The 10,802-nt window shown below is 37.7% G+C and overlaps 1 protein-coding gene across 19 annotated transcripts in view; it reads right to left on the bottom strand.

Annotated features, from left to right (window-relative positions):
- Positions 1-10,802, bottom strand: part of kmt2ca (lysine (K)-specific methyltransferase 2Ca) — a 213,316-nt gene that overhangs the window by 3,685 nt on the left and 198,829 nt on the right. For 10 of the 19 annotated variants that reach the window (XM_005162545.6, XM_017353925.4, XM_017353924.4 and 7 more), the window contains 7 exons: positions 9,433-10,585; positions 6,572-6,708; positions 6,051-6,193; positions 5,374-5,542; positions 2,855-2,971; positions 2,687-2,760; positions 233-341 (listed from right to left, as the gene is read on the bottom strand). In XM_005162545.6, the coding sequence (XP_005162602.2) occupies positions 233-341; positions 2,687-2,760; positions 2,855-2,971; positions 5,374-5,542; positions 6,051-6,193; positions 6,572-6,708; positions 9,433-10,585 (1,902 nt within the window). The remainder of the gene's footprint in view (positions 1-232; positions 342-2,686; positions 2,761-2,854; positions 2,972-5,373; positions 5,543-6,050; positions 6,194-6,571; positions 6,709-9,432; positions 10,586-10,802) is intronic. The other 9 variants (XM_005162546.6, XM_073941412.1, XM_073941411.1 and 6 more) reach the window with 3 other exon arrangements.

Below are 10,802 nucleotides of genomic sequence, written 5' to 3'. Positions count from 1 at the left end.
ACATACAATTTAATATACCCTTTTTCGCCAATACCACCTTAAGCAAGTATATGTTTTTTTTTTTATTTTGTGAATTTCTTTTTAAGAAATGTGGCATTTCCATCACTCGTTTCTAATGTGATCATTAAAAATTTCCATTAACGCAGGGTTATGGAGCTAATGTCAAAGGGTTATGGACACTAAGCTAATGTCAAAGACCGATGTATTGAAGAGCTCTTTATACAACACATACCTCTTCGCCTCTTTGGATTCTGCGGTTGGAACTGATAATGATTTTGTGACCCCTCTCCAAAGCCACAACCTCAGTAATGCAGTTGGGTGCGCAGGAGTGGTTGATATACCTGATGGATAGAAGGCAAGTCAGAAATTTAAAACTGATCAAGTTATATATGCTACACAAGTGAGATTCACGTGAAAACTGTGTAAAATGTGATGCAACTCAAATCGGTTGGGAGGTTTAATGAATCCCGCTACAAGTTGAGCAGTTTAAAAGTGACAATGAGTGTGAAATTTCATATTGAGGAAGCTCCATCCTCATTCAAACTAGATGAATCCCGGCCAGTGCAAGGCAAACATCTTGGCCATTTCGTCACAAAGGCACATTCTTTGTTTAATGTCATTAATATAATACAATTTAACTCTATTGTAAAAACAGTCGGAGATGATCACTCTCTATCTATGTCTACTGGTTAATCTCCACTTAAGTGTACATAAACTTTTCAAACACATTTCAAAACACATTTTTCAGTTCAAGGGTACAATTAAATAGATTAACAATGAGAAGTACTAAAAAGCACCAAGTTGACAACAATGTAAAGCAATCTGAACATTTACTTCTCAATATTTCTCATTTTTTTTGTGCTCTTTCTCTCCCCTCTCTCACTCAAGTTTGGTTAGGACTAAATGAACTATATTAAATATGGAATATTCTTCTTTCTGATGCAAATTTGCATCTTATAAGACTTATACTACCTGACAAAAAGTCTTGTCACCTATCCACGTTTTAGGAACAACATAGTAACTAATAATAATAACTAATGTGTAAATAATAACTTGACTTTTAGTTGATCATTTGCTATCAGAAGTGGCTTATATGAAAGGCAAAGGCCTCTAGATTACAATTATTTTACCAAAATAAAACATGATCATGGCTTGAGTCTTAATTATTTAATTAGGACAGTAAGGTCTGACTTTGCTTAAACAAAAGTCTTGTCTCTTAACAGAAATAAAGTATAGTATAGAATATAAAGTCATGGTGCAGTGGACTCAAATAACTTATTATTATACAGTCATCTGGAATGGCAAAAAAAGCGTTCCTGCGGGACTCCCAGAGTTCATCAAGACTCTTTGGATTCATCTTCAATGCCTCCTCCTCCATCTTACCCCAGACATGCTCAATAATGTTCATTTCGGGTGACAGGGCTGGCCAATCCTGCAGCACCTTGAACTTCTTTGTTTTTAGGAACTTTGATGTGGAGGCTGAAGTATCCTGTGGTTTGTAATGCAATGGGCAGCACAAATGTCTTAATACCTCAGGCTGTTGCCATCCACTCTGAAGCTCTCTCGCACACCCCCATACTGACTGTAACCCCAAACCATGATTTTTCCTTTACCAAACTTGACTGATTTCTATAAGAATCTTGGGTCCATGCAGGATCCAATAGGTCTTCTGCAGTATTTGTGATGATTGGAATGCAGTTCAACAGATGATTCATCAAAAAAAAAACTTCTGCCACTTTTTTCAACTGATCAACTAGAAGTCAAGTTATTATTTGTTGCTTTTAAACCTGGGATCGCCGACAAGACTTTTGTCAGGCAGTGTATATATGTTTGTGGCCTTTCATGGTAAAACTTTTTTTTAATCAGCAGGGAACACTGTAAATGTCGGATATCTCAGCTTGCCAGAAAACGTGGATATGTTGATGAAAGATTTATATGTTAATTGCTAATAAAATTGCCAAGTAAAAAATTATTAGTTTTTCTAACTAAACTAATTAACTCTTTTTGTTAAACAAATTGTTGTGAGATCACTATAGTGAAGAGTGACATCCTTATTAGCTATACAAGATTGATTATGTGTGATGTTTTGTACAAGCATGTATGTATTTGTACATAGCAGTGTCTCCCCAAAGTGGGAGTTAAGATGCCCTGTGGAGGTCGTCCAAAAATGAGTCAAATTCATTTGATTAAACTATTCAAATTACCATATTTTATCCATAACCTACAAACGATAAACATAGTAGTTAATGGTTATACTTAAAACTTCTTCAACCTTTTGATTTATTGTTTAGTTTTTTGTTCCTATTGGATTGCAACCATGATTACGTTATGTTAAAGACACAGCAATAGCGTCAGATGCAGCAGATTGATTTTATGGCAACACGTTGAACTTTTTGACACCTTTACGGCACTCTACTTGAGTGCCGTAAAAATAAATACAGGTTATGACTTAACATGGTGGATGAGCTCCAAGTGGTCTCCAAAATTACACCAAGAATGGAGCAACATGCAAGATTTGTATATTTACATCCTTCTTAGAGGATAGTGGGGATCACGAGTCACCGTCATTAATATTTTAGAGAGTCTTAGCCTGAATAGTTATATAGAAACCCTGGTATATAGTATATAGTATAGTATATGGAGCAAACAGTTATATCATGACAAGAAATTCAAGTAAATTTTCCACCTTGCAGGTCCCCCTGTAATAGTCGCATCAATCACATGCTCACTATCGATGCGAAACATGTAAACTCCACGATTCTGCAAAAAATAAAAAAAACAATAACATCAGTTTGCTTTTGGACAAAACCTGTTCAGAAAGACTTTTAGATTTACATTTGATTCTAATGCATACCTGTGCCTCGTACATCTTCTCTTTCCTGTTTGCCACCTCACTGCGAATGATGGTACCAATGTATTCAATAACCATAGTGTATTTTTCAATGTCTCTCGCAGCATACAACCCTAAACCCTAAAGTAAAATAATGCAGAAACTCGAATTATTACATGCTTGAGATATCCATAACAATTACGACAGTGAATTGTAAATGATTATGATACAGGTTGTCTCCGTAACAGAAAACTAGATTATTCTGCATACTGCATTTAAAACAATAATGTCTAATAACATCAAAATATAATAACAAGAAAGTTTTACGTTATCAACTTAAGTGTCAAAATGGCAACTGCTAACAGCTCAATAAGAAAACAAAAATAAGGGAATTAATAAGGTTAAAAATATTGCACTCAAAGTAGGTCAAAGTGCGTTGTACATGAAACCAAATACTATGTTAGCAATTGGATTAATGGCATAACTGAGTTGAAAAGCCTTCATGCAGAACCCTTAATCAATTCATCTGAGCTTTCTAGTCCAAGTGAGAGGACATGTAAATGGAGCGAGGAATTAAAAATAAAAGAAACTAGAAAGAACTATCCATATGCAATGATGCAGAAATAGCGAGATGACATATGACACATGCGATCACATTTTTCTCAAATTCTCCTTTCTCCAGTAGTCTAGGAACAACGTCTAATCAGTCCTGACTTTCATACTCTTATACAAAGAGAGCTTGATTTGGCCACAGGACAGAATCATTGTACTGCTTACTAAATATCCAACTTTTTCCCCACACACATGATTACTGTGTTTTAAATTATGGATTTCACTTCTGAACTATGCAAAAGAACCCAAACAATTCATATTAAATTATAAGGTTGTGCTAAAAACCATATAATACCATCAAAGGCAGAATTATTAGCTCTTCTAAGTTTTTAGCCCCCCCCCCCTGTATATTTTTCCCCAATCTTTGCATAACAAAAGGTAGATTCTTTTCTAAAAATAATAGTTTTAATAACTGATTTCTAATAATTGATGTGTTTTATCTTTGCCATGATGACAATGCAAAATATTTGACTAAATATTGTTTAAGATACTAATATTCAGCTTAAAGTTAGATTTAAAGGCTTAACTAGGTTAATTAGGGTAATTAGGCAAATGATTCATCCAGACCCCCTAGGTTTTTACGATTTCTTTTGTGATAAAGATTATTGATTTTGTGGTGATAATTTCCAGAAATTTGAGGACAATTTTGTGATTAAAAAATATACATATATCTAAAAAATTGTAAATGATATATTATTTACAATATTAAGTAGCCTAGTATTTTAGATGTGCAATCTGAAACAATGACACAAATTATTATAAAGAAAAAGCTTCTTTATTTTGGTCTTGTCAAGACGAGATCTAAACGGTAAAGATTAAGCCAAAGGAAGGTGTTTAACTCTACTTTTTATCTTACTTTCTCTTTCTCTAATTTCACTTACAGAAGCATCTGACATCATGTACCTCACTCAAGACTTGTGCTAGTGATTTCCCTACTGTAATGCACAAAAAAAAACACAGATTGCCTTAACACTCGACAATGGCAGGGATGCATTTTCTCTCGTCAACGGCAGATAAAGTGTTAAGGGAAATCCTTTATTGATTTGAAGCATATCACAATAGGCTAAAGCTGCTTGCTTTTCAGACTGTTCCATCGCTCCGTTTGTTAGATGTTTGCTCCCATTTTCTTTTGCAGTCACAAAACGGCCAAACAATTTTACATGTACTGTTAAGATTAGATGAGACATCACTTTTTCGAGACACTCAAATATATTTCATTTACTCCGTATGCAACGTCTATAAGTAAAGCAATTTATTGCAAACTGAAACAAATATAAATTGATTATATGGTTTGGAACTGGATGTTTTATGAGATTATTTACATTTTTTTTTTTGCAATTATTTTGCTTCTAAATTAAGAATTTTGCAGGATCACAAAAAAAAGACACTTTTTCTAAGGTTTGCGTTGAATTTAGCGATCATAAAATAGCCAAAAATAGGGGGTCTGTATATTGAAGGTTTGTTCTATCTGGGCTTTTGACTTTAAAATTATTACTTTGTTTCATTTAAAAATGGCTTTTATTCTAGCCAAAACAAAACAAATAAGATTTTCTCCAGAAGAAAAAAAAAGCCAGCAAATACAGTGAAAATGTCCTTGCTCTGTTAAACATCATTTAGGAAATATCTGAAAAAGAATTCACAGGAGGAGCTAATAATTCTGACGTCAACTGTATATAGAATCTCTATCAATGTTGCTGATGACAAAACCGAATGTTGTTTTTTGGGAAATGCAAGAATGATTGGACTGATTGAAAGGAGTTCATGTGAATATAGTCAGTAAGTAATGCACAGTAGTTTATGCTTCCAGAGTTATACACTTTACACTGCTAAAATAGTAAGAACAGCAACATGCTACTATAAACAAAGTCACTTCTTAGCTACGCAACTATAATTTTCACTAATTACTTGAAATTTAAGCATGATCTCTCTACCTGTATGCGTGAACGAGCCAGGTAGACGTTGGACTTCCACTCGGCATTCATGCGGCGATACTGAGCCGACTTGGAATGGACAAAATGCTTGCTGTATGGAGGGACACCGATCTCAGCTGGGTTCCCAGGGGACTGCAGGGCCTTCGACGTGCTAGTCAGGGTATGAGGTCTACATGAGAAACACAAACAAACATGCCTCATTATGAGGAGAAAAAAACCTCCTAAATTCTTCAGATCAGAGAAGGCAAATTGTTAAAGTGTCCAGGTCCATTAATGCATTCAAATAACAATTTCTGTCCTACAATGCTACAGCAAAACAACTGAATATTTATCTGAGCAGTAATGTGATAATAGAAACAACAAGCAAACATACAACATGAACATGTAGATTGATCCACAAACAGATGAGTCTGGTTTACAAGAAGGCTTTTTTTTAAATAAATCATAGTCAATCCCTTAAATGACTTATTACTTCTTGACTACATTTAATTTTCTGTCAATGACAAACGTAAAATAAACCAATTTCCATCATTCGGATGCTCAATGATTGCTTGTGTGTAATGGTAACTCACAATGTAAACCGGGACATGAATTGATGTAGACTCACAGACCACAGGGAAAGCTGGAAATCCAGTACAAACACGGACGAAAAAAAAGGTTTAAGTTATACAGAATACCTTAACACAAACCTCTTGATGTGTGTGCAAGCTTTAGGTTCAGAGCGGGCACATCCAGAGGGGTTGATGGCCAAAGGGAGCTGCATCAGCGGGTTTCGTCCATAACGAAACGTGTACCGCTCGCATGCCTCCACTCCAGGAAGCTGAAGGCAAAGAGTATTGTTACTACAACAGGAATGTGTGCGAAAAAACACAGATCTGAAATGTCACAGGCAACTGAATTTTATTTATTCATTTGTTTGATCAGCCCATGGAATTTTAAGCCTTTTAATTACAACATACTTGTTTATAAACAAGAGGAGGCCATACTGAAAATGATTGAATTTGCCAATATAAAAATTCTTGTCATGCCAACAAAAGATGAGATGAGAAATGCAAACAAACATTTCAGAAATCTAATTTGCCGTGTTTCTGCTTGATTTTCCACACAACACACATCTGAAACCATCTATCGAAAACAACACAGAGAGAATGTTTCAACTTAATAAGTGGATAAAACAAATATTTGACGTTTCACTTACAGATTCCACAATCCTTGTAACTGCAGATACAGTCAGGCCAAATAGGTCCTCTCCCTTTAGGTAAACAGGGAAGAGCCTCAGAAATCCGGTCTCATTCCTTCTCTCCGCCACAGGCTCCAGAACTTTATCCCACACACCTGCACCACAACATGAGCAAAGTCTCATAGTTACTTCTGGTGAAGTTTAAATTCCCTGCCACTTTCCCTTTGGCTTGATTAAGATCTAAATTACACTTAAACTTCTGTAATATCAACCTGATCTATGAAATGATTGTTCATAATGAATGAATTCTGCAACATCACTGAACAGACTCAAGCTGTATTATAACAACACTACCATTTTCTGAAGAGCTCTTTTTACTAAATTGAAGGCTGTTTTTTATAATGAATGAATGTTTTCTGTAAATAGTTACTCACTCTCATGTTTTTCAAATCATGTCTTAGTTCATCTTTTTAACACAATTGAAAAAAATACAATTCTGACCCTCCATATACAGAAATGTTCCAGAGACATTAAAAGTCCAGAAACGGAAGGACTTTGTTTGCAGATGTCTTCCACCTCAGGTCAAGCTGTGCGTTTATGATGGACAATATAACATTGCCAATACAAAGTTACAATGTAGACAGCCGAGTCTAACGCCAAACACATGTAGTAAACCTGATGCATGGAGAAGATGTTAGTGAACAAAAGTTTTTTAGTTTTTTTCGGTGAACAAAAGCTTTCTTAGAGCTCTTAAAATTACATTTTAACCAACGAAGCCTCATGGTATTCACAGATTGTGGTTTCTTTTCTAGACTGTGAACATCACAGGACAACTGTTGTCTATAAAAGATGAGAAAGCTCTTGGATTTCATGTCAAATATCTTGTGTTCAAAAGATGGACAAAGGTCTAATGAAATTGAAAGAACAACATGAAGGTAAGTAATTAACAACCGAAGTTAAATTTTTGGGTGAGCTAACTTTTTAGTGGTTAGATTCCTGTTTAAAGAGCCCCTATTATGGATTTTTGAATATTACCTTTCATGCAGTGTTTGACACAGCACTAAGTGAATGAAAACATCCAGCTGTGAGTTAAACCTGAAAATGCTTGTTAAAAATAAAGATTTTGTAGTAAAAGATTTGACTTGTTTAAATGATTTTTCGTTCGTCCGGATCATTCCGTTCGAACTGAGGTCGACACGAAACAATATCAAATATGAACTGCCGGATCCGGTAAAACGTGAACGCGCCTTTCCCTTCAGGCACTAGCAGAGTGTGAGGGATCATAGAATTAATATCTATACTATAGAGTTGGCCAGACATGCAGCTGTGGGGAATAAAGGATTAAAGTTCATTTTCACAACAACACCACAGTATAGCCAACCGTGTGCTGGGTCTTTTCTGTCATTTTTCTGATGATTGATACAATAACCCATGCTGCAATGCAGAATTTGCTGGCCATTTATTATTAAAGGGCCATGAAACCCCCTCTCTTTCAGAATAGAGGTGAGCAAGAGGAAGCAGTGGGCGTGGCTGGCAAAGCAGGTGGAAAAAAGGGGAGCGAACAACTGTCGTCAGCTGGCTCACAAAATGAGACACAAACCATGAGGAGACGCATGATTTTATAGTTTACAACGTTAAAATGCAAAGAAATAAACAGTAGCTTAATGTCCTGCTACATAAGCTATTTGTAATTTTATATAAACAAAACCACAATTTGTTATATATATATATCATTATTAAAATAATTGTGTTTATATAAACACTATAAATGAGGGTGACTTCTCTACTCCTAAATCCCCGGGTCTGAATGCAGACACAGTGTATAGCAGTGCAGCAGGTCTCTTGCCCTGTCTATTCCAACCATTAACCCTGCCAGTAATCTGGAGGATTTAAAAAATTGGCAAACACAGCAGCACAAATATAGGCGATGTGTCTGAATGGTAACAAACTCAACCGATAAAAGACAAAGTCCACCATTCTCCAATTCTCGTACAGCTCTCTCGACAAAAATGCTTGCTGCAAACCAACATCTTTGCTGTATAGGCTCTGACAGCATCGCAGGGAAACACATACACACAAACTCAATGAATCATGGAAACAAATACATAACGTTACGACCCTTCATGAACGGCTAAATACTGTTTGCAGAAAACAGCAGGACCGTGGGTGCACGATCATCGCTCTTTGTCCAGTCTATTTCAAACAGAACCGATCGCAGCAGTTGCGTTGCCTCTAGGCACAGTTGCTTCACGCAAGTAAACGGGAGCGCGAACGCTTTTTAACAGTCGAATGCATCACATCAGCTGTGCGTGTGAGTGATCATCCTCTCATTCAGTATTCACCTGCCTTCTTTTGCTTGTGCAAACACAATTCATTTTTTAAGTCATGCTACAAGATCACATTTGCACAAATACTGGGTCATCCTTATTGTCAAACTCTGCTTTTAAGAAAACTACAACTTACAAATGATTTCCAACCAGCCAAAGTGGCTAGTGGGAGAGTCTGTCTAACAGCTGAAATCTAACTGCATTTGGCCAGTGTTAATGTCAAGCCCTGTTCATAACAGTTTCTCTGTCTTACGCTGAACACAGTCGACCAATCGCAACAGATTGGGTCATCAAACCAATCAGCGCAGATTAGCATCTTGCTAAGAAGGGGTTTGGAAACAAATTATTCGCTAAACGAATCATTTGGGATAATCAGGTAAAATAAATGCACATTATAAGACAATGAAAGTGTTTTACGACCTTGGATGAATATCAGCCTGTTGTTGAAGACCCCAAAATCAAAATATACTGCATAATTAAATACTGCATAATAGGGGCTCTTTATTACATGTGACTGTATTGGTGACTACTTTTCATCATGCTATTGCTTACCTTTCGGTGAGGATCCAGTCAGAATCAAGTCATCGTATCCCTGCTCCACCACACGGATGACAAACTCGGGGCTCCCATCGTTCTCATTGATGGAACACACGTAATGGCAGCGACGGTTGCCATGACGCATGCTCCAGTAGATCCGACTAGCCTCATAGCCCACAGGAAAGATGGCAGTCATTGAGTGGAAAGCTAGCATCTGCTGAGGTAGCAGCTGACCGACTGCATGTAACACCAAGCTGCCTACGCGGAAGGTGTGTTCTCGCTCCCCCCTCTGGATGATGCTGGCAATCTGCCGAGACTCGTCTCTTTGCACGTAAACCCTTCGAAACACAGCAAAACAGCGGAGTTCGTGTTCAGTCCCTAGCAGCCCACCTCCTATCAAGCTGGTTCCTCTGGGTCTGTGCAGATGGCACAACATGGTCTTGTCTTTGAAGAATGTGCACTGCGCTTTTAGGGCACAAGTGAAATGGTATGCGTTAGTGCAACGCAAGCGGTGGCATCCACTTGTTGCGCCAGTTTGCTGACAGTATGCACAGCGCACTGATAAGCCTCTTCTCAGGGCCAGCTCTACATTAATGAGAGCTCCAGCCTGGGTTTCGTATACTTCAGTAGACCAAAGGGCACAGTTGAGGTGCACCCACAAGTCCAGATCAAGATTTAGCAATCGAGCAGGCCCATCGGTGAGCCCGTCTCCTTCTTCATGACAGAAGCAGCAGCGGCGCATGTCTTTGGGCATGGGTTCAGGTCTAAGAGAGGTCCCCAGCTTTTTTAGAAGTGCATCAATTTCTTCCTCCACCGGCAGGTGATAGTTACCCTTGGGTACGATGATTTGAACACTCCACCTTCTCCAACGTAGAGCCTTCCAACGCTTCCCTGATAAATACCGAGGTTCATCCCCACCATTGTGTACCGCTCGTGGCCTAGGCTTGAGCTTGACTGTGACCTTTAGAGTATCAGGCTTACAATCTCCTCTCAGCATCTCGGAAGTGATCGAGGGAAAGGATATTATCGGTGTTGGGGGTGGAGACTGCTTAGGCTGTAGCTGGGCCAGACAGTGGACGTCAAGATCAGATATATTGTTATTGTATTGATGAAGCACCTTTGTGGGATTCTGCTTGTCTCCAGACTCAGATGGAGGCGGAAAGTTTGGCTGTGAGGGCAGAAGAAGAACACACTTTACCTCTGAACTCTGGAACTTTGCATTAGGCAGTGATGTAACTGCCTGATTAATCCACCAGCAGCACTTCAGTTACATATGTTAAACATACTGACGACACCATTTATTGTATTTTACAGATGGTCATCACTACAAGAAACAAATAGGGATACTCCGATCAGGATTACCGACTACCAATTCCTAATCATGG

The sequence above is a fragment of the Danio rerio genome, chromosome 24 (genome assembly GCF_049306965.1).
Source record: "Danio rerio strain Tuebingen ecotype United States chromosome 24, GRCz12tu, whole genome shotgun sequence".
NCBI lineage: Eukaryota > Metazoa > Chordata > Actinopteri > Cypriniformes > Danionidae > Danio > Danio rerio.
The sequence above is the reverse complement of the archived record's forward strand: the minus strand, read 5'-3'. Positions and strand labels throughout refer to the sequence as shown.